Source organism: Ovis canadensis, chromosome 21, assembly GCF_042477335.2.
Source record: "Ovis canadensis isolate MfBH-ARS-UI-01 breed Bighorn chromosome 21, ARS-UI_OviCan_v2, whole genome shotgun sequence".
NCBI lineage: Eukaryota > Metazoa > Chordata > Mammalia > Artiodactyla > Bovidae > Ovis > Ovis canadensis.
This window is the reverse complement of record NC_091265.1, coordinates 65562231-65584920: the sequence shown is the minus strand read 5'-3', so window position 1 is coordinate 65584920 and position 22690 is coordinate 65562231. Positions and strand designations below refer to the sequence as shown.

Sequence of the window (22690 nt, the reverse complement as noted above, 5' to 3'; positions counted from 1 at the left end):
CTGACCGGCTGTTGGAGCCAGAGGGAGTGGAAACGGGCTTCCTGGGGCAGGTGTGGATGGCTCCCCAAGTGGGTCAGGCTCCCTGTCCAGGCAGCGGGCCCAGGGCAAGGGGGCCTCAATCAGAGGCCTGGACTTGAGGGGGTCTGGGCCAGGTTCAGTCCCCAGCAGCCCGGTCCCCAGGGAAGCCTCGTTTCCTGCCCGCAGAGGGGCTGATGTGGGGAAACGTGGTCAGGTCACCTGGGCCAGGGGCCCGGCGCAGCGTCAGCACTCGGCAAGCCAGGTCAAGGAGCCAGCTCTGACCTCTGGGAAAAGGTCAGGACATCTGCTTCCAAGTCAGAGGCAGACAGTTCCAGAAGCGAGGCCAGCACGGTGGCGACTGTCTCATCTCTGCAGGAGGGCGGGTCCAGGCGGCCAGCCCCCAGCCCACGGCCCGACTCCTACCCCCATCCAGGACTTCCACTCCCGCTGGCCCCTCAGGCCGCAGCTTGGCTTCACCAGCTCAAAGCCCAGGCTGGGACGTCGGGGCCCCCCTCCTGCCCCTGTGGACGCGGGGCAGGATTCTCGGCACCAAGGGGCAGCTGGGGGCATGGGGTGGATGAGGGGTCCTGGCTGCCCCGGCTCTAAACAGGGAGAGGAAGGAGGTGGCGGAGCTGCTGGCTAGCACAGGCCGCACTCTGCTGGCTTCTAGAAGGCCAAGGCGTCACCGCAGAAACAGTGACAGCTGTCTGGGGCACCTGTCCTCCCTAGCTGAGGCCCCCGAGTGCCCTGAGGACCCACATGATGAGATGTGGGAGAGGGGTGATTTCAGCACGAGAGGGGAGCTGTGCCCAGGCAGCCCTGGAGGACCGCAGCGGGGGGACCCTGCTGCTCCAGCTGGCCCAGAAGGGACCCAGACCGGGGGCTCACCACGTGCCCCACCCCAGGCTGCGCTGGGTCCAGCCGCCCACGAGCACAGCCCCAGGGTCGCGTCAGGAGATTTAATCACAGACTCGTGTTCCGACAGAGCCTCAACGTGGGTGCAGAGAGGGGCCCGGCCCCCTCCCCCTGCACACTCCACTCTAAATTACTCATCTGTGCTGCTGAAGCATCAAAAATCAAGTGGCTTTTTGGAAAATTTTGATGTCACAGAACATTTCGAAAGGTGTTTCGTAAGACAGTGTTTCGATAGAGAAGTTCACATACGGCCTCTCCCCCAAAGTCCTGCAAAGACAGCAGCCCCAGGCAGGACTCACTGCGGGTCCAGCCTTTGCACACTCCCAGGACGGGAAGCTCACCCCCACCCAGGCACCCTCTCTCACTCGCCCACTTCCTCCCAGGGTCCTCCATGGCCCTGCCAGGAGCAAGGGCACACCCTTCAGGGAGGCCTCATTTACCTGCTCGTGTCCTGGGGGCTTGGGTCAGGGGAGGGGCGGCAGGAGGGCGGAAGCTGACCTTGCCCCCACTCCCCTTCCTCCCTGCCCTTTTTCTGGGCCACCCAGAGGCGCAGTTCCTGGGTATGCTGACAGGCAGATGGGTGACCAACTTAACCCAGCTCCTCAGCGGGCAACTGCTATCTGAGGTCCCCACCCAGCTGGAAACCAAAACCACAGTGGGAGGGAGGGGAGGGGGAGGGAGGAGAGGCTGGGGAAGGGAGTGGAGAGCAGAGGAGAGCAGCCGGACCTACATGGAGCCTTGCGGTCGAGTCAGGGTGGCCAAATGCCAGATGCTGGCCACCAGCCTCTTTGTTCTGGTAACAGGCAGGCTGGGCAGGAGGTGGCGGGGGTGGGGTGCGCCATGCTCCTGGTTCTCCAAAATTGTGGGTCCTCCCCCTAACACACACACCCGCCTTCCTGCCCCCGTGGGCCTGCACCTGGGGTCCTGGGGGCAAAGTCTCGGCGGCGAAAGGTGCCCCGCAAGTAGTGTGCGTTTTCCTGCTGGGCAGCAAGGGGCCTGCTGGAGGTCTGAGGGGCTTGGGTGGCTGGGGAACTGGGGTCGGAGAGGGTCCCCCAGGGGAGCGGGCTGGGGGCTGGCCTCCTGCCCTTGGAAGTGCTCTCACAGAGAGGGGGAGCTGAGAGGGCTGGGGGGGTCCACCAAGGGGGCCATCGGAGGTTCTGGGCCCTTGGAGGCGCTGGACAGTGAGTGTCTGTGCTGGCAAGGGGGGGATGTGAATGTGAGTCTGTGTGGTGGGGTCTGTGTCTGTGATGGGGTGTCTGTGTGTGTGAGGGGTTATCTGTGTGTGATGGGTGTCTGTGTGTGTGGTGGGGTCTGTCTGTGATGGAGTGTCTGTGTGTGTGTGTGGTGTCTGTGTATGTGATGGGATGTCTGGGTGTGTGGTGGGATGTATGTGTGTGCAACAGGGTGTCTGATGGGGTGTGATGGGGTATCTGTGTGTGATGGGGTGTGTGTGTATGATGGGTATCTGTGTGTATGATAGGGTGTCTGTGTGTGTGATGGGGTGTCTGTTTGTGATGGGGTGTCTGTGTATAATGGGGTGTCTATGTGTGTGACGGGGTATCTGTGTGTATGATGGGGTGTCTGTGTGTGTGATGGGGTGTCTGTGTGTGATGGGGTGTCTCTGTGTGATTGGGGTGTGTGTGTGTGATGGGATGTCTGTGCGTGTGTGGTGGGATGTATGTGTGTGCAAGAGGGTGTGTGATGGGGTGTCTGTGTGTGATGGGGTATGTGTGTGTGTGATGGGGTGTCTGTGTGTGTGATGGGGTATCTGTGTGTGTGATGGGGTGTCTGTGTGTGATGGGGTGTCTGTGTGTGTGATGGGGTGTCTGTGTGTGTGATGGGGTGTCTGTGTGTGGTGGGTGTCTGTGTGTGTGATGGGGTGTCTGTGTGTGTGATGGGGTGTCTGTGTGTGTGATGGGGTGTGTGTGTGTGATGGGGTGTCTGTGTGTGGTGGGTGTCTGTGTGTGTGATGGGGTGTCTGTGTGTGATGGGGTGTCTGTGTGTGATGGGGTATCTGTGTGTGTGATGGGGTATCTGTGTGTGTGATGGGGTGTCTGTGTGTGATGGGGTGTCTGTGTGTGTGATGGGGTATCTGTGTGTGTGATGGGGTGTCTGTGTGTGATGGGGTGTCTGTGTGTGGTGGGTGTCTGTGTGTGTGATGGGGTGTCTGTGTGTGTGATGGGGTGTCTGTGTGTGATGGGGTGTCTGTGTGTGTGATGGGGTATCTGTGTGTGTGATGGGGTGTCTGTGTGTGATGGGGTATCTGTGTGTGTGATGGGGTGTCTGTGTGTGACTGAGTGTGTGTGTGATGGGGTATCTGTGTGTGTGATGGGGTGTTTGTGTGTGGTGGGTGTCTGTGTGTGTGATGGGGTGTCTGTGTGTGTGATGGAGTGTGTGTGTCTGTGATGGGGTGTCTGTGTGTGGTGGGTGTCTGTGTGTGATGGGGTGTCTGTGTGTGTGACGGGGTATCTGTGTGTGATGGGGTGTGTATGTGTGGTGGGTGTCTGTGATGGGGTGTCTGTGTGTGTGATGGAGTGTGTGTGTATGTGATGGGGTGTCTGTGTGATGGGGTGTCTGTGTGGTGGGTGTCTGTGTATAATGGGGTGTCTGTGTGTGTGTGATGGGGTGTCTGTGTGTGTGATGGGGTGTCTGTGTGTGTGCGGTGGGTGTCTGTGTATAATGGGGTGTCTGTGTGTGTGTGGTGGGTGTCTGTGTATAATGGGGTGTCTGTGTGTGTGTGATGGGGTGTCTGTGTGTGTGACTGGGTGTGTGTGTGTGATGGGGTATCTGTGTGTGTGTGATGGGGTGTCTGTGTGTGGTGGGTGTCTGTGTATAATGGGGTGTCTGTGTGTGTGACGCGGTATCTGTGTGTGATGGGGTGTGTATGTGTGGTGGGTGTCTGTGTGTGTGTGATGGGGCGTCTGTGTGTGTGATGGAGTGTGTGTGTCTGTGATGGGGTATCTGTGTGTGTGATGGGGTGTCTGTGTGTGGTGGGTGTCTGTGTGTGACGGGGTATCTGTGTGTGTGATGGGGTGTCTGTGTGTGTGATGGTGTGTGTATGTGATGGGGTGTCTGTGTGTGATGGGGTATCTGTGTGTGACTGGATGTGTGTGTGATGGGGTATCTGTGTGTGTGATGGGGTGTTTGTGTGTGGTGGGTGTCTGTGTGTGTGTGATGGGGTGTCTGTGTGTGTGATGGAGTGTGTGTGTCTGTGATGGGGTGTCTGTGTGTGTGATGGGGTGTCTGTGTGTGTGACGGGGTATCTGTGTGTGATGGGGTGTGTATGTGTGGTGGGTGTCTGTGTGTGTGTGATGGGGTGTCTGTGTGTGTGATGGAGTGTGTGTGTCTGTGATGGGGTGTCTGTGTGTGACTGGATGTGTGTGTGATGGGGTATCTGTGTGTGTGATGGGGTGTGTATGTGTGGTGGGTGTCTGTGTGTGTGTGATGGGGTGTCTGTGTGTGTGATGGGGTGTGTGTGTCTGTGATGGGGTGTCTGTGTGTGTGATGGGGTGTCTGTGTGTGGTGGGTGTCTGTGTGTGATGGGGTGTCTGTGTGTGTGACGGGGTATCTGTGTGTGATGGGGTGTGTATGTGTGGTGGGTGTCTGTGATGGGGTGTCTGTGTGTGTGATGGAGTGTGTGTGTATGTGATGGGGTGTCTGTGTGATGGGGTGTCTGTGTGGTGGGTGTCTGTGTATAATGGGGTGTCTGTGTGTGTGTGATGGGGTGTCTGTGTGTGTGATGGGGTGTCTGTGTGTGGTGGGTGTCTGTGTATAATGGGGTGTCTGTGTGTGTGTGATGGGGTGTCTGTGTGTGTGACTGGGTGTGTGTGTGTGATGGGGTGTCTGTGTGTGTGACTGGGTGTGTGTGTGTGATGGGGTATCTGTGTGTGTGTGATGGGGTGTCTGTGTGTGTGACTGGGTGTGTGTGTGTGATGGGGTGTCTGTGTGTGTGACTGGGTGTGTGTGTGTGACGCGGTATCTGTGTGTGATGGGGTGTGTATGTGTGGTGGGTGTCTGTGTGTGTGTGATGGGGTGTCTGTGTGTGTGATGGGGTGTGTGTGTCTGTGATGGGGTGTCTGTGTGTGTGATGGGGTGTCTGTGTGTGGTGGGTGTCTGTGTGTGATGGGGTGTCTGTGTGTGTGACGGGGTATCTGTGTGTGATGGGGTGTGTATGTGTGGTGGGTGTCTGTGATGGGGTGTGTGTGTGTGGTGGGTGTCTGTGTGTGTCTGTGATGGGGTGTCTGTGTGTGTGATGGAGTGTGTGTGTCTGTGATGGGGTGTCTGTGTGTGTGATGGGGTGTCTGTGTGTGGTGGGTGTCTGTGTGTGATGGGGTGTCTGTGTGTGTGACGGGGTATCTGTGTGTGATGGGGTGTGTATGTGTGGTGGGTGTCTGTGATGGGGTGTGTGTGTGTGGTGGGTGTCTGTGTGTGTCTGTGATGGGGTGTCTGTGTGTGTGATGGAGTGTGTGTGTCTGTGATGGGGTGTCTGTGTGTGTGATGGGGTGTCTGTGTGTGGTGGGTGTCTGTGTGTGACGGGGTATCTGTGTGTGTGATGGGGTGTCTGTGTGTGTGATGGTGTGTGTATGTGATGGGGTGTCTGTGTGTGATGGGGTATCTGTGTGTGACTGGATGTGTGTGTGATGGGGTATCTGTGTGTGTGATGGGGTGTTTGTGTGTGGTGGGTGTCTGTGTGTGTGTGATGGGGTGTCTGTGTGTGACTGGATGTGTGTGTGATGGGGTATCTGTGTGTGTGATGGGGTGTTTGTGTGTGGTGGGTGTCTGTGTGTGTGTGATGGGGTGTCTGTGTGTGTGATGGAGTGTGTGTGTCTGTGATGGGGTGTCTGTGTGTGTGATGGGGTGTCTGTGTGTGGTGGGTGTCTGTGTGTGATGGGGTGTCTGTGTGTGTGACGGGGTATCTGTGTGTGATGGGGTGTGTATGTGTGGTGGGTGTCTGTGATGGGGTGTGTGTGTGTGTGGCAGGGTCTCTGTGAGGGATGTCTGTGTGTGAGGGTGTGGGGGTAGGTGTCTGCAGCAAAGACCCCCGAGGCCACCCCCGGAACACTGGGAAGCCCTGCAGCTGACCCTGCCGCATGAGACCAGGATGCCGGAGACGGCTGGTGGGGGGCGGCGCCCAGCCCCGCGCCCACCGGCTGGACGTGCCTGCCCGCAGCTCCTGGGCTCCGCCATGGCCGCCACAGCTGTGCTCAGCTACTTTGGGCCCCACTTTGCCGTCATCAGCTCCGTGTCCACAGACAGGACCACCTATGAGGCCTTGCACCACTGGGGTGAGTGGGGCGGTGGGCGGCCACTGCTGCGGAGGGGGCTTCAGGAGCAAAGGCGGCTGGGGTGGAGCCCTGGGCTGGGGTGAGGACTGCTGAGAGGAGCGGGGCTGGGGCAGGCAGCGGGGTCAGAGGCAGGAGGGGCTGCTGTGAGGTCCCAGCTCCCCTGGGCAGGGCCTGCTTCTGCCTGCGTCTTCCCTGGGCCCCTGGGGCAGCGTGGGTATGTCGGGAGGTGTCCAGGCCCCGTCCTCCATGTCCAGGAAGGGGTGCTCGCCCACGATGAGGCCTTGAACAGCTCACAGAGATGGCATCCTATCCCCCCAGCCCCACCCCTGGGGGTCTTGGCCCCGGGAGAGACCACCAGAGGCTGAGGAGGGCAGATACAGTGAAAGCGGAGGCTTGCGGGGTTACCACGGTCCTAGCCCCAGGCCTCCCGTTTTTATCTCGAGCCCCAAACCCCAGAGCCCCAGGAGCAGGAAGCCTGGGGCCGGGCCTGGACTGATAAGATTACCAGCCTGTCAGCTGGGCCTGGGGGCAGGGACGGGCTTCTGATGGTCCCTGGGGGAGGGAGAGGGGGCGGGCGGGAGGGGCAGAGCAGGAAGAGGGGGTACATCCATGCGGAGGAGACGAGGCCCCTTCAGGGCCCCCAGGAGCCTCCTCTTGCGCACCCAGGACCCCTGCTGGGCACCCTGACACTTCTCTCTGCCCCCAGCCTTCTCCGCTGGAATCGCCCTGGCTGCACTCCTGACCCTGGGGGCCATGTTGAGCGCCGCAGCCACTGTGAGAGGCGCCGGGGGCCTCATGGCTGCGGTGAGTGCTCCGAGCTGGGGGCCGAGGGAGCCCACCTCGCTCATGTCCCTAAGGAAAGCAAAGCCCAAGGGGTGTGGGATGGCCAAGGCCCCCCACCCAGGAGTCAGGACCCCCCACACAGGAGTCAGGACCCCTCCACCCAGGAGTCAGGACCCCTCCACCCAGGACAGTCAGAACGCCCCACCCAAGATCCCCTACCTGGGAGTCAGGACCCCTCCACCTGGAAGTCAGGAACCCTCCACCTGGGAGTCAGGACGCCCCCACCCAGGACAGTCGGGATCCCCCACCTGGGAGTCAGGACCCCTCCACCAGGGAGTCAGGATCCCCCCACCCAGGACAGTCAGAACCCCCCACCCAGGAGTCAGGACCCCTCCACCCAGGAGTCAGGACACTCCCACCCGGGAGTCAGGACCCTTCTACCCAGGACAGTCAGAATCCCCCACCCAGGAGTCAGGACCCCTCCACCCAGGAGTCAGGACACCCCCACCCGGGAGTCAGGACCCTTCTACCCAGGACAGTTAGAATCCCCCACCCAGGAGTCAGGACCCCTCCACCTGGGAGTCAGGACGTCCCCACCCAGGACAGTCAGGACCCCCCCACCTGGGAGTCAGGACCCCCCACCTGGGAGTCAGAACCCCCCACCCAGGAGTCAGGACCCCTCCACCCAGGACAGTCAGAACGCCCCACCCAAGATCCCCTACCTGGGAGTCAGGACCCCTCCCCCAGAACAGTTGGAACTCCCCACCCAGGAGTCAGGACCCCCCCACCCGGGAGTCAGGACCCCCCACCCAGGAGTCAGGACCCCCTCCACCCGGGAGTCAGGACCCCCCCACCCAGGACAGTCAGAACCCCCCACCCAGGACCCCCTACCTGGGAGTCAGGACCCCTCCACCTGGAAGTCGGAACCCCCTCACTCGGGAGTCAGGACCACTCCACCCAGGAGTCAGGACACCCCCACCCGGGAGTCAGGACCCCTCCACCCAGGACAGTCAGAACGCCCCACCCAAGATCCCCTACCTGGGAGTCAGGACCCCTCCCCCAGAACAGTCGGAACTCCCCACCCAGGAGTCAGGACCCCCTCCACCCGGGAGTCAGGACCCCCCCACCCAGGACAGTCAGAACCCCCCACCCAGGAGTCAGGACCCCTCCACCTGGGAGTCAGGACCCCTCCACCAGGGAGTCAGGACCCCTCCACCCAGGACAGTCAGAACCCCCCACCCAGGACCCCCTACTTGGGAGTCAGGACCCCTCCACCTGGAAGTCAGGACCTCCCCACCTGGGAGTCAGGACCCCTCTACCCAGGACAGTCAGAACCCCTCATCCCAGAGTCAGGACCCCTCCACCTGGGATTCAGGATGCCCCCACCCAGGACAGTCGGGACCCCCCCAACCTGGGAGTCAGGACCCCTCCACCCGGGAGTCAGGACCCCCCCACCCAGGACAGTCAGAACCCCCCACCCAGGAGTCAGGACCCTCCACACAGGAGTCAGGACCCCTCAACCAGGGACAGCCGGGACCCCTCCACCCGGGAATCAGGACCCCTGCACTCGAGAGTCAAGACCCCCCCACCAGGAGTCAGGATCCCTCCAACCAGGACAGTCAGAACACCCCCACTTGGGAGTCAGGACCCCTCCACTCGAGAGTCAGGATCCCTCCACCCAGGACAGTCAGAACACCCCCACCCGGGAGTCAGGACGCCTCAACCTGGGACTTTCGGGACCCCCTCCACCCAGGAGAGTCAGGACCCCTCCACCTGGGCACCCTTCCCCAGGGGTGGTGTGATGGGCGTTCTACCTCACCCCCATCATCCACGGGGGCTTTGAAAGGCAGCGTTGGCCCTCCTGGCCTTAGGTGCTGGTCAGAGGCTCGGGACAGTCTGGTTCTGTGACACAGGAGGCTCTGGGAACACAGTTCGGATGAATTCCTCCCTTTGGGACGAGGCCGGGCCCAATCGGTCCCCTGTAGGTCAGGACTGGCCATGGCCCCTAGACCCCGGGCTCCTCCCGAGCGGCACGCCCTCCGTGGCAGCTGCCGGTGGTGGGGCTCCCTCCCCTGCCCCGATCTCGCCCCTTGCAGGGGCCCTTGCTGCCCGCATACCTGCTCCTCCAGTGGCCTGTCCTGCTGCAGCTGCCAGCCCCGCCTCCCCAAGGACTGTGCTGCCCGCTGTGGGCTCAAGCTGCCCTCTCTCGCCTGAACCGGGGCCTCAGCTTCTGGCTGGTGCCCTGGGCCGCCAGCTGCACCCCCAGTCCCTCTCAGGCTCCCCAAAACACCAAGTCCAGCCTTCCTGGGACTCCACGGGTCCCTGCGGTCCCACTTTCCCGCTGCCAGCTCTCTTTGCCTGCAGACCCCACCCCTACCCTTGGAGCAGTTCATGGGGTGCCCCCCCGGGGAGCTCCTGCTGGGGGCTGTGTTTCCCCAGGTGTACCCTGAAGCTGACAGCCCTGGGCTCCCTGGCAGCCTTCTGGATCCCCACGGCTGGCGGGGTTCTCGGCCAGCAGTGTCAGCAAACGCCTTGAGCGACTCCTGGGTTGCAGACATCTCCAAGGCCAGGCAGCTCAGTGGGTAAAGAATCTGCCTGCAATGCAGGAGACCCAGGTTTGATCCCTGGGTCGGGAAGATCCCCTGGAGGAGGAAATGGCAACCCACTCCAGCATCTTTGCCTGCAAAATCCCATGGACAGAGGAGGCTGCAGTCCGCGGGGTCGCAGAGAGTCGGACACCACTGAGCGGCGCTCCAGGGCCCGGGGCAGAGTCGCCTCCCAGAGCCGGGCCGGGCCCTGGTGTGCTAAGGCCCATTTGGCAGCTGGACCCCAACCAGGACCCCACAGGAGTGCGGGCCGTGCTACCAACCTGGCCTGGGGAGGGAGGGAGGCCCCGGGGCATCCGGCCAGGCAAGCGGACTGTCCCCCGGAGGGGAGCGCGGAGGCCTGGGGCTGCCGCAGGGGCTCACTGCTGGAGGTCGAGGCTGCTGGCAGCGGGCCCAGACCCCGAGGTCCCGGCGGGGACAGCCTGCCGCGTCCGCCGCCAGGGGGCGCCATGGGGCTGGGCGCAAAGCCGCGGTCTGAAGCTGCTTCTGCCGAAGGCTCCTGTTGGCCGGGCTCTTCCCCCGCTCCCCCGACCACCGCGCTCTGCGCCCTGCTCTGGGGCAGGGACCCCGGAGCACCAGGGCCTCGGTTCTGCTTCCCTGCCCGGGACGCGGCTTGGGCCCCACGACTGGCCTCCTGCTGCACAAGACGGGAGCCCAGCACTGCCCCTGGGCGGGTTAGGGGGAGCAGGGGGCCCGGGGACCCCATCCCGCGCCCACCCGGTGAGCGGGGGGCCTGTGTGCACCCCGGGGTGCGGTGTTGTGTCTCGCCTCTGTGTGTGTCAGGAGCGTGCGAGCCCCCCGGGAGGGCTAGGAGAGGGCGATCTTTCCCGTCCTGCCCCCCATCTTCCTGCTGCTCCCCTTCCTGCCCCCGCCCCCTCCCAAACGAGCCTCGCACACAGGAAATGAGCGGCTGAGAGCAGGGCTGGCCGCTGCGCCAAGGAAGCCATTTGGATTTATTTATGTTGTTGTTTAGAATCAGGAGAGAGGGCGGCGGGCATGGGGCCCACAGCACCCAATGCCTCAGCGCACAGGCGGCCCATGTGCCACCCAGGACCCTCCGTGCAAGGCGGATGGGCGGGCAGGCGGGCGGGCTGGAGTGATGCTCCCTCTCCCGGGGAATGGAACAGTTCCTGGAAAATGCTAGTCCCTTGAGCTGGCTCCGGGCCTCTAGCCTGGGAGGCAGTGCTGCGCAATGGCTTCCAGATGGGGAAAGGGACCCTTGTCCAGCCTGGGGGTGGGAGGAGGAGGAGTGGGAGGAGTAGAAGAAGAGGGAGGAGGGGGAGGAGGAGAGGGAGGAGGGAATTGAGGAGGGGAGGAGGAGAGGGAGGAAGAGGAGGAGGGGGAGGAGGAGGGGGAGGGGAGGAGGGAAGAGAGGGAAGGGAGGAGGGGAGGGGAGAGGGAGGAGGGGAGGGGAGAGGGAGGAGGGAGTAGAGAGAATCGAGGAGGGGGAGGAGGAGAGGGAGGAGGGAAAAGAGGAGCGGGAAGGGAGGAGGGAGGGGAGGAGGGAGAGGAGGGGGAGGGGAGGAGGGAGAAGAGAGAAGGGAGGAGGGGAGAGGGAGGAGGGAGAAGAGGGAATTGAGGAGGGGAGGAGGACAGGGAGGAGGGGGAGGAGGAGAGGGAAGGGAGGAGGGAGGGGAGGAGGGAGGGGAGGAGGGAGGGGAGGAGGGAAGAGAGGGAAGGGAGGAGGGGGAGAGGGAAGGAGGGAAGAGAGGGAGGAGGAGCGGGAGGAGGGAGGGGAGGAAGAGGCATCCCAGAGCCATCTGGATACTGAGGCCTGGTGGACCCCTGGGCAAGCAGGAGGAAACGTGAGGTGGAAGCTGGTGGGCCTCCCGCCCCTGAGCGGAGCTGGAGGTCCCCGTCCCTGCATGGAGTCTGGGAGCCGGTGGGCTGGACCCCCCATCTCCTGGACACAGCCCCCCAACCAAGTGTGGAGCAGAACAGTCTTCTTCGTCCCCGTCCAGCCCGGGCACTGCCTGTGTGCCCGTCTGCACCTGGGTGTCCCTCCATGCTGGCCATGGACCCCGTGCTGGCCGTGGACTCTGGTGTCACCCCAGCAAGGCCCTGGGTTGGGAGAGCCTGGCCACACCGGCCCCAGACAGTCCTGCTCCCGGGAAGGAGCGATACCGGACTCCAGACCCCTGGGCCAGGTGGTCAGCAGGCGGACTGACCATCCAGAGCTCCCGCAGGAGGCTCAGCCCGAGGCCTGAATGGGAGCATCCCCAGCACAGAGTACCAGCCAGGCCACAGCGGGGGCCGTCCCCGGGGCAGCCTGGGGTGAGCCTCTGAAACGACCCGCAAAAGAGCTTTGCGGACGTGTGTGTATTTCCCGGGAGGGAGCAAATATTCATCAGCTTCAGAACCCCTGTGAGGAAAGGTCCACCAGAGCCCGAGGCCCGGGCATGGGCAGGAGGTGGACCGGCCTGCTGGGTCCTGGGGAGCACACCGGTGGGAAGAGGAGCACCTCTGCTGGGAGTCACCCATCTCAGGGTGGCCAGCGGGCCATGCTCTTGGCTAGAACGCCAGCTCCAGAACCTCTGGGAGGCCTGTTTCAGAAAACCAAGCAAAACCAGCTGTCCCTTCTGGAAAAGGCCCTTCCTATCCAAGCGATTCCCTGATAGCTCAGTCGGTAAAGAATCTGCCTGCAATGCAGGAGACCCGGGTTTGATCCCCGGGTCAGGAAGATCCCCTGGAGGAGGGCATGGCAACCCACTCCAGTATTCCTGCCTGGAGAATCCCCCGGACAGAGGAGCCTGGCGGGCTCCAGCCCATGGGGTTGCAGGGTCGGACAGGACTGCGACTAAGCGCAGCGCTTCCAAGTGCAGCCAGCGTCCCCGAGCCGCCCCTCCAGGCCAGACCACTTGAAAGGGGGTGCTTGCTCTGAATCTGAATCTCGGGCTCAGGGAAGGCCCGCCCGGCCCGTCTGGGGTCAGTGCCTTTCCCGGCCGCAGGCGCAGAGGGCAGGGTTCTTCCTCATCCCGGGGCCTGACCGCCGCCTCCCTGGGGCCCTGGGAAGCCAAAGCCAGACTCAGCGTGCCTCCTCCCCTCACAGGCCTTCCTGAGCTTCGCGCTGGTGTTCTGCGCCCTGGTGCAGGCGGCCTTCTGGAGGGCCCACAGCCCCACTCAGGTGAGCGCGGCTCCGTCCCGCGGGGGAGGGCCCCTGCTCCCTCTCCCGCGGCCACCGGGGGCGGCAGGCAGGTATGGGGGCCACGCTGGGGACACTCTCTGCCTGCGGGCTGGCCCTCTGCTGGGCTGGGAGCGGCAGCTCCCGGGGCAGGAACGGGGCAGGACCCCCGGGGCTCAGAAGATGGCACCTGGGGGACTGAGGGAGGGGAGCCTCCCAGGCCCGCAGGGTTGACTGGGGGGGTCGGCTCCAGAAAACGCGCCGTCAAGGGCTGCACCTCTGACCGGGGCCGGGCCTGGCTGGGAGAGAGGCCTGTGCGCCGCAGGGGCTGCAGGACAGGCGATGGTGGGTGTGGGTCCCTCTCGGGGGGCTCCGTTCTCCTCTCGGGGGGCTCCGTTCTCCTCTCCTTCCTCCGTCCACCCACTCCTATGTCTCTGGGTGTTGCTGGTTCGGAGGGACCCCAGGGCAGCTCGAAGCTGGCAGGGAGGGAGGCCCCAGTTCTGAGATAACGCAGTCACGTGGGATGCTGGCCCCCGGACAACAGGGCTTGAAGCCTGCGGGCCCGGGTCTAGGGTGGGTGCTACCCCAGGGAGGAGGGCAGGACCACAGCTCAGGAGGGACCGCTCCCAAGTGACAGGGGCGGGGGCAGCCTGGCCTTCCAGAAATTCTGCCTGAACACCAGGCCCTGAGTCAGAGCTGAAAGCCTGCCTGGGAAACGGGACTGGTCAAGTCCATGAGCAGAGCTGAGGCCTCCCAGACCAGGTCAGAACTTCTGTGGTCAGACAGAGGAAATGGGTGCCCGAGAGATCCAGAGAGATGGGGGACGCAGCCCCAGATGGGCTTCTGTTTGCAGAGGCCGAGGACTGGTGGGGCCAGGAGGGTCCAGAGTCGGCTGAGGAGGGGGCGCCGCGGGTCCATGTGGCCGATCCCAGCCAGGGCAGAGCGAGGCTGGCTAGCACAGAGCGAGGCTGGCTCAGCTTCGCTCCCCAGCCGAGCTGTGAGTCTGAAGGGCAGCCCCTGGGTGCCCCTCCCAAAGGGGCTTCTCACCCCCTCGCTGCTCCCTGGCTGAGTGGCCAGCGCCTGCAGAGGCCTCCACCCAGTCCCCGGGAGCGGACACAAGCCAGGCAGGAGAACCCAGGCCCAGGCTTTGCCTGTGGGAGGCCAGCCCAGGCCAGACCCCAAAGCAGTCCCTGGGGAGCCCAGCCCCACAAGCCCTGTCTGGACGGACTTTCTGAGACCCCGAGCACGCCTGCCTCCTCTCTTTGGGCTTCAGATTCCCCTGTACCCCTTAAGGACCAGCCCGGGGAGACCACGGCCAGTCCTGCTGGAGGACACTGCTGGGCGCTGGTTTAGTCTCTAAGTCGTGTCCGACTCTTGCGACTGTAGCCCGCCAGCCTTCTCTGGCCACGGGATTTTCCAGGCCAGAATACTGGAGTGGGTTGCTGTTTCCTTCTCCAGGTGGGGGGGTCTTCCTGACCCAGGGATTGAGCCCAGGCCTCCCGCATTGCAGAGTCTTTACCGACTTAGCCACTCGGGGGGCCCTGGAGGACCCTGGGTTTCCAGGCAAAACCCTGTGCAGGCAGCTGACCAGCGGCCTACGTTTGACCGTGTATCAGAGATCCCGGCGGCCCCGGCCCCTGGCTGCAGGGCACCCCAAGACATTCATGCAACATGCAGAGGACGGCTGGGTCAGGAGACCCAGCTCGTGCTGCGTGCTTCCAGGTGTGTGGCTACCCACTCTAAGGCCCGGAGGGCTTCCCTGGAGACTCAGTGGGTAAAGAGTCTGCCTGCAGCGCGGGAGAGCCGCATTCGAGCCCTGGTTTCCACGATTCTTGCCTGGAGAATTCCGCGCACAGTGGAGCCTGGTGGGCTGCAGTCCACGGGGTCACAAGAGTCGGACACGACTGAGCGCCTCACACTTCCACCCTTTTTCTTTACCCACTCTGGCCCTGCCCTGCCTTACCCGCAGTGCGGGCCTAGTTCCCCCGTCCCCCCGCCACCGCTGAACTCCTCAGAGTTGAGGGGGCATCCCCAGACCTTGCAGGGTGGTGCCATCCTCTCGGTCTGCAGAGGGAGGGGCTCAGGCCCATGGGGGTGGGGAGGGGCCAGGTCACCCTGGCAGAGCCGGAGCAAGAGGGGGCCACCGTCGGGACTCTTAGCCCTGAGTCAAAGCCTCTTTTCCCGTAGCTGCCCAAAGATCACCCCAAACTGTGCACCACCACCCTGGCATCATCTGGGGTCACCCACCCCTGATCAGAGGGGAAAAGGGCATTCCCTCTGGTTCTTGGGGGACTTGGAGCCCAGAAAGGCAGCCTCGGCTCTCAGAGACCAAGGAGTGTCGAGCTGCTGGCCCACCCCCCGGGAGCTGCTGGGCCAGGCGAGGTCAGGCTCACCACGCGGGCGGTCCCTGCCACGACGGCTGCCAGGGTGCCCGGCCGGGCAGCTCCGCCAGGGCGGCTGCAGCCCCCTCTCCTGACTCTGACACTGCGTGTTTACAGCTCCAAGCCCAGGGCTGGCGGTTCTGCAGGGGCAGGGCCCACAGGCCGAAACCCTTCTGGGGCTCCCGCTCTGGGAAGGGGAAGGGGTGGAAGCAGACAGGACCCAGCTGGGCTTCCTCCCTGCACGGCCCCCGCCACCCCCAACAGAAATCATTCTGGTCTGTGCTGTGCTGCCGCTGGCCTTTGGGGTCCAGTGTTCAGGGCCCTGGCTGGCCCCAGTGGGGGCTGGGGCTTCCTGCCACACCTGAGTGGGCGCAGGGGGGCCTAGGTGGGGTCAGCCCTGCGTCCCGCGCTCTTGGGCGATCGGCCACCTTCCTGGGTCTCCGTGTCCTCGTCTGTAAAGGAGTGTGAAGACCCCCCTGTGTGCGGGAATGAACGAGCATGGGGGAAGGGACGAGCGGAACCCGCCTGCAGCCGCCGAGCCCAGGTCTGACCTCCGTCACCCGCATTCACGAGGGTGCGGGCCCCAGGTGGCAGGGGCTGAGGAGCCGCCTGTCCTGTGCCCCTGACCCCGGGCACCTGGGGGGCCTTGGCGTCGAGGCCAACCCTGGCCAGCAGATCCCTCTTTCCATGGGGTCCTCCTAGAGGCAGGAACAGAGACCCTCAAGGGGCGCGTGGTTTGCTCTAAGAGGTCTGTTCACCCCCGTTTCTCCCCTGGCACCCCCTGAGATATCCTGAAACACGGGGTCCAGATGGCCCATCTACCTGAGGATGCCCATGACTTCTGGTGGCCCCAGAGCCATCCTGCAGGCCCTGACCACCCCCCGCTCCCGGCCCCCGGCCCCCCTCCCAGCCTCAGGCCCTGGTAGGTGCCCTGAAGCTTGGCGGGCATTCAGCAGGACTAGGCGGTCGTGCTGTGAATACAGGACTTGAGGGCGCCTGAGAGCCGCTCTGCCCAGTCCCCAGACAGGAATGCGGGTGATGAATTGCCAGGCCCCGCTTAATAATTCAGGCACGGATTGAGTGCGGCGGTGCCCGAGCTGGTGAAAGGCTGCCCGTCCCCCAGCTCCCGGGCTGGGCCCCGCCCTTCGAGGCCACTCCCCGCCCCCATGGTCCAGTAGCTGCCAGAGGCGGCCCTGGGCCACGGGGGGGGGGGGGGGGGTGCTGCTGTGCGCACCGCCTGCAGCTCCTACGGCCCTGGCCCCCCAGGCACCCCCCGCCAGGCGGGTTAGCAGCCCATGGGAGGCGTGGCCAGTGGCAAGGTTGGGAGGGGTCCTCATGGGGAGCTGGGCCAGCAGGGACACCCCAGGCCCTTGCTTTGCATTCAGCAGCCTAGAAACCCCGTCCTGAGGGGTATCCCCGGAGCCCTGGGAGATGAGGCTTAAGGGTTAGGGCGCCCTGCAGGGAGCACCCAAACCTCAGGGCCCAAGGGTCTCTGAGACCTCCCAGCACCCCTGGACTTCTCTCCTAGAGACACACGGGGCCCCTGAGCCCAGGCACCAGGCCTCGGGAGAGTCAGACCGGCCCCCACGTCCAGGCCAGGGGTCTCGGGCAGGCGTGTGGCTTTGTCGGAACCACCTCTTCACCCGAAGGAGGAGCTCGTGGACGCCGCTTCTGGGGTCGGGAGGGGGTGGGGAGGTAGGAGGGGGAAGAACCCACAGCTCAGTCCCAGTGGGCGTGCCCTCCAGCCAGTGTTCCTGGTAGCAGCACCTCGCCTCAGAGGGGCCAGGGTCTCCCTGGGGCCTAGTGGGGGGTAAGGGGGGCTGGCCCTCGTCACTGCCTCCTGCACCCCTGACCCCAGGCTGGCTCTGTTCCCCCCACAGGCTCCCCCGAGACCTCCTCCCACGGAGACTAGGACAGCCCAGCCGGTCTCCACCCCCAGGAGAGGGCCCCTCGCCAGGCCTCCTGCAGGCGTGGCTGGCCCAGCGCCTGGCCCCCCGCCCAGGACGCTGCCCACCTCCCCCTCGGGTAGGGAACAAAGCGGCTGGAGCATCTGGGAGGCTTAGAGATCTGAGTCTCACCAAGAGGGCGATGAGCTCTGAGGGCGATGCTGGGGGTGCAGATCCACCTGTCCCTACAGGGGCTTCGGGCAGCACTGGGCAAGACCGCCCCCCGCCCACCTGCCCCCAAGTCCCCCAGGCTGGGAGTGGGGAAGCCGCTTCCCTTCTGGAGGGCGGGGTGAGTGGCCAGAGCAGGGTACCCCCGAGCACCCGCCCACCTATCCCAGCGGGCACACGACTCGGGGGCAGGAAGGGCAGGGAGGCAGGGCTCAGGGTCTCTGAGGCGGGGAAGGAGGGCAGGGGAGCTCAGAGGCCTTGCCCGTGCCAGACCAGCGACCCCAGCACAATCACCAGACTCCCTGGAGGACGCACGATTCCAGACTGCCTCTGGAGAAGTAACTTGGCAAGGAAAAGGCGCTTCAGAAGGCACAGGAGGGGACGTTTAGCTGGGCAGACGGAAGGGGGCCTGGGGAGTGGGCACAGAGCGACGGCAGAGCCGGCCAGGCCCTCGTTGCTGCTCTTCTCGGTCGGCCCCAAGGGCCCTTGTCAGCCCTGGTGCCCATGGCCAGCCCTGGGCTCTTAGGCCTTTCCTGGACCCCGGCTGCCTGGGCTTTCTGGAACGTACCGGATGGTTCTGGGGGAAGACCCGGAGCATCCCTGTGAGCTGAACTCTGGCACGAGGCGGCCCCTGGCCATCTCCCCCAGGCCGCTCTCCCTCCCCACTGTCCATATTCAGATCAACAGAAGCAGGTGGACACTTAGGCCAGGCCCTCCTCCCACCGTAAGACAACAGCTGGTTTACCCTGCAGGACCCCCGGGAGCGAGAGTGGCATCAACAATCATTCTTGGGGAAAGGTCCCCACAGCTGGAGCATGGGAACGCCTGTGACCAGCACCCGGGGGATGCAGGCCCTGCTCCTGGGGGGCCCAGTCCCGAGGGAGCAAGAGGAGGAGGCCGGTTGAGCACCGCTCAGCACCTGAGGGTCGTCGGGGGGTCCGTCAGGAATGTGAGCTTCACCAGCACGGCCTTCCGGTGCCCTCTGCACAGGTGGAGGACGCAGTGCTGGACGCCTACGACCGGGCCTACGAGCGGGCGCTGAGGAGCGTGTCCGGAAGCGGGCGGCAGGAGCTGGTGGCCATCCAGGACACGGTGAGCCTGCGGGGGCGGCCTGCCATCCAGAAAAGGGCCACAAGGGAGCAGCCCCCCAGAGCCAGCTGGCCGGGTGCAGAGCTGAGGGCCCGGGTCACGGATGCCACGGCGGGGCAAGGCGCAGGGCAGAGCGCGCCTGTCTTCCTCCGCCCTGGGAGGCCCGGCTTCTGAGTCCGCAGGGCTGGAGCAGAGTGCGAGAGCCCGCGTCCACACGTGAACTTCCAGCTGGAGGTGGCACAGCCGGTCTCGGTGCCCGCAGGCCAGGCTGCTGGGAGCTGGGTGCCCCCTACAGAGCCAGCCGCCCGGCCCTGAGCTCCCGTCCTGGCCAGGGGCAGGGCGGGGGGGAGGACGTCGTGCCTCAGTTTCCCCTCTGCCCCTGGGGTTCTCAGAGCAAACCGCCTCCCTCTTCCGCCCCTGCAGTTCCGGTGCTGCGGCAAGCGCTCACCCCTCGGGCTCCTGGAGGGCTCAGAAGCTGGCCTGTGTCAGGGGGAGGAGGCTGCCAGACAGGTGAGAGGAGGGGCCCGCCGCCATCCCTGGGGCCTCAGCCCCAGAGCAGGGAGACACCCACCCACTGGCCCCCCAGACCATCCCAGGGAGGCGGCTGGCCTGGGCTGGGTTCACTTGCCCGGGCTGGGCCCGGGTGCTCACTCGTTCGCACAGCTCCCAGCTTGGGGGACTGAGACCCTCCCGTCAGAATCCCCTAGAAGGGCAGGGGAAGGTAGGAGACCCAGGGGCTGAGCGCCCACAGAGCACGGTGGACAGCTCCGCCTGTGCCGGGGTCCCTGAAGCCGGAAGGACATTTCCTGGAAGGTCAGCCTGGGCCTGAATCTGGCCACAAGGGCTTCGGAGGCAGGGAGCCTCTTCTTCCCGATGACAGTGGCCTCCCCTCCCCGCAACCCCTGGCTCCCTTCCCCCACCGGTCAGGAACAAACTCACCCCATCTCTGGCAAGAGGCTCCTGGCCACCCTCCAAGAAACAGACAGGAGGATGCAAATGGCTGGAGGCCCAGCCCAGATGGAGCCAACACAGCGCCCTGGGCCCTGGTGCTGTGGGGGGTGGGAGGGGTGGTGAGGGCAGAGGAGGGATGGGGGAGGCCCCAGGTCCTCGCCTACAATGTGGGGGTGAAGGCCAGCTTCTTGCACCTTCTGAGATGGCAGGTGACATGGGAGACAGTGAAGGCCTTGTGGGGAGGGACTCCTGAGGGAGGGGGCAGGAGGGCGGACCCCCGGTCGCCTTCCAAGAGGAAGTGCAGCCGTGGGGGCGGGGATGAGAGTTTGTCAAAGGGATTCAGGGGCAGACGGATAGACAGATACCAAGCCGGCGTCCTCTCCCCTCAACCTCGGGCTTCAGAACCCAACCCTGCCTGCCCCACCGCACCCCCTGCCCCAGCCTGCCCTCAAACGCCAAGTCCTTCCCCAGAGCCGAAGGCCGCCTCTGAGTGGTTCAGAGCAGGGGCGGGCCCCTCCCCTCCCTCTTCCTGGAGACAAGGTGCCTCGGTGGACACCATGCCCTGGGGAGGCCGGGGAGGTTCCGGATGCAGCAAGAACGCCCCTCCCTGTTAGCCAGTGCCCTTTCCTCACCCTCAGTGGGGGCAGACACACAGCCCAACACCACGCTCAGGGGCCACTCAGAGGCAGGCCCCGCTGGGCCTCTGGAGCCCGTCATCCGCACAGAGGCAGCTTCCATCCTAGCGTCTTTGCTGTTTTCAGCACCTGTCCGGAGCCCGGGGCGGTTGTCCCGGGACAGGTGGCACCCCTAGCCTGGGTCCCAGTGGCCGCTGCGGCCCCACGCCCCTGCAGAGGCGCCGAGCCCCGGCCGGCAGGGGCAGGCTGGGCCCACACGCTGTCCTCTGCCCAGGACTGCCTGCAGGGGATCCAGAGCTTCCTGAGGGCGCAGGGGAACGTCGTCTCCACCCTGATCGGCCTGGGCCTCGCCTTCACGGTAGCTCTCACCGACACCCGCGGCCCCCACCCCCAGGGTCCTGGGGACCCGTAGGGCTCACCCTGCACGGGGACCAGGGAAGAGCAGGCCTGGGCGTGACGGGGCCTCCCCGACTCCCTTCCCCCAGGGGTGGGGGTGAGCCCCCAGAGCTGCTGGGACACGAGCTCTGCCCCGCCCCACCAGGTGTACGCAATGCTGCTTAGCTCCTTCATCTGGTTCAGCATCCGCTCGGGCAGATACTCCGTGAGCCAACGGTAGGCCCGCCTACCACCCGTCCCCACCGCCACCTCCCCAGAAGGGTCCTGCGGGCCTGCAGGTGCGGGCGGGGTGGGGGGGGGGCGAGAGCACCACCCCTTCCTGCTCCCGCCTCTGCCCAGCTGTGGGGCCCCTGGATCGAGGGCCCAGGCCGATATCCTAGAGGAGGCGCTTGGGGGGCAGCAAGCTCTCCGCCAGGCAGGCTCTGCCCCCTGCCCGCCCCCGCAGACCCCAGGTCTAACAGCGGCATCTCTGGGGCCCCCAGGACAGCCCCCTGCCTCCAGCCACGCTGCGGGCTCCTCCACCATTGACCCGGCCCCTCTGCTCTGGGCACCTGCTTGCCCTCCGGGCCCAGCCCCTCTGCGTCCTCACCATCCCTCTGCCCCTCAGGGCCCGCAGCTGCCCTCCCCAGGAGCCCAGAGTCTACAGACACATACAGGAGAGCTCCCCGTCTCAGCGCCCGTCCAAAGCGGACGCTTCCGGGGGCCATCTGAGTCCAAGCAGACACTCGGGTCAGCTTCTGCTGCTCCGGGACACCCACCCGCCTACCCACGGAAGCGGAGATGCTGCGGTCTCAACTCGCATGTGACCCTCGTTGCGGGGGGAGGAGCTGTCTCCCTCCACGTGGTGGGGGTGGGGGGAGAGGAGGCTTGACCAGACCAGCACCTCCACTGAAGCAGACGGGGGTTGGAGGAGCGGGGGTCAGCCGCAGACTCTGGGGAGAGGCTGGGGGCTGAGAGTGCGGGCAGAGGGAGTAGAGGGCGGGCTTGGCAGGGCTCCCTGGCCCCCTACGCCCAGGCTCTGGGGAGATGGGAGGACCTGCGGCAGGCTCGGGCAGACTGGGGACAGTTCAGTTCTGCACAGCGTCAGGACTGAGGCCGCCCCCGCGCCGGCTGTCCGCGGGCTGCTCGGCTCCGGAGACCACTTCCCCTCTCATACAGCCCCCCATGCTCACGTCCCAGGCAGGAGGGCTCCAGCTCCCCTCTGACCCTCCAAGCAGGACTATCTGCAGGCCCAGGTGCATACGTGAGGCCACCCGGGTGACTTCCCTGTTGACGGGAGAAATCACTCATGTAGTGACGCCATGCGCACGGCCCCAGGGGTGCGTCTGAGAAATCCTGCCTGTGGCCGCCCCTGTGCCCACCACCCGACCACCTGCTGACTGGCATCCTCGGCTCAAGCCCCAGAGCCCTGGGCGGGACACCAGACTGGCCCAGCCCAGCTCGGGGGCCCCGTCGTAGCTGCCAAAGAAGGAAACACGGCCTGTTGAGCTTCCACCAAGGGGGTGCGGCCCCGCCCCACCGAAACCTGCAGAGTGTGCTTCCTCCCCAGTAAGGAGCAGCGTCTGTCAGGTGCAGCCGAACCCGGACAAAGTGACCAATGCCCGCTGCCTGCAGTCACACACACCCCGCAGTACACCTCCCAGAACAAGACGGCTCCCCAGGGACAGAAGCGCTTCCCCGCCGGAAGCTGGTGGGGCGGTTCCGCGGTTCTGGGTTTGGTAACCGTCCAAGGCCTCTGGGGAGGCGTGTTCCTCTCCCGGTTCTGCTCTTCTCATCTTACAAAATAAACTGTAAGGAAGGCACCAGCAGCGGTGGGAAGAGGGAATGGGCTGGTATCAGACACCTCCCTGGCAGTCGGGCGGTGCAGGGGCCGCGCAGCGTGGCGAAAACCAAAGAGGAAGGGGAGGGGTGTGTCCTGGTCAGAGTTCGTAGAATCTAGAATCGGATATGAGCGCGCAGGAGAAGGGTCTGCGCCGGAAGCTGCGGCCGCTGCATGCTCCCCTCCCACGCCCACCCCTGTCTGGGCCCTCTCACCGGCTTCCCCTGCTGCCGGGCCCGCTCTTCGTGGGGAGGGTGCTGGGAACGAAGGCGTCCTCCCGGTGGTGACCTCTGCCATGAACCCTCATCACCCCCTCACCCCGCCCTCACTCAGGAGCAGGACCCCATTTCCCCTTGACCCCATCACCGTGGCCCCCTTCGGGGCCCCTTAGTCCACTGGCCGAGGAGCCCCTGGTGGGCCAGGTGGAGACTCTCCCCCTTCCAACTCGACGTCACCATTGTTTTGCTCAAAGCATCCCTTTGCTGGGACTGAAAACCAGGTGAGCAGGGACCAACAGGGGCGAGAGGCAGGATGTGAGCAGCCCATTCATTCTAGTCACAGGAAGCGGCCCTCCCCG

General features: G+C 64.9%; 1 protein-coding gene and 1 long non-coding RNA gene across 4 annotated transcripts in view; one reads left to right on the top strand and one right to left on the bottom strand.

Annotated features, from left to right (window-relative positions):
* LOC138426837 (uncharacterized) overlaps positions 1-22690 on the bottom strand; it is a 36369-nt gene that overhangs the window by 1361 nt on the left and 12318 nt on the right. For 2 of the 3 annotated variants that reach the window (XR_011251784.1, XR_011251786.1), the window contains exons 4-5: positions 18143-19361; positions 17585-17800 (exon numbers count right to left, since the gene is read on the bottom strand). The exons of the other annotated variant lie outside the window; for it this stretch is intronic. This is a non-coding gene — a long non-coding RNA (uncharacterized lncRNA). Of the gene's footprint in view, positions 1-17584; positions 17801-18142; positions 19362-22690 lie in introns of those variants that run through there. 3 annotated transcript variants of the gene reach the window in all.
* TSPAN32 (tetraspanin 32) lies at positions 1278-22096 on the top strand. The gene is made up of 9 exons (XM_069565755.1): positions 1278-1729; positions 6104-6218; positions 6925-7022; positions 12657-12731; positions 18214-18315; positions 18736-18822; positions 20173-20256; positions 20440-20510; positions 20902-22096. Exons 1-9 carry the CDS (start codon positions 1325-1327, stop codon positions 21098-21100), a joined length of 1236 nt encoding a protein of 411 aa, XP_069421856.1. The 5' UTR covers positions 1278-1324; the 3' UTR covers positions 21101-22096.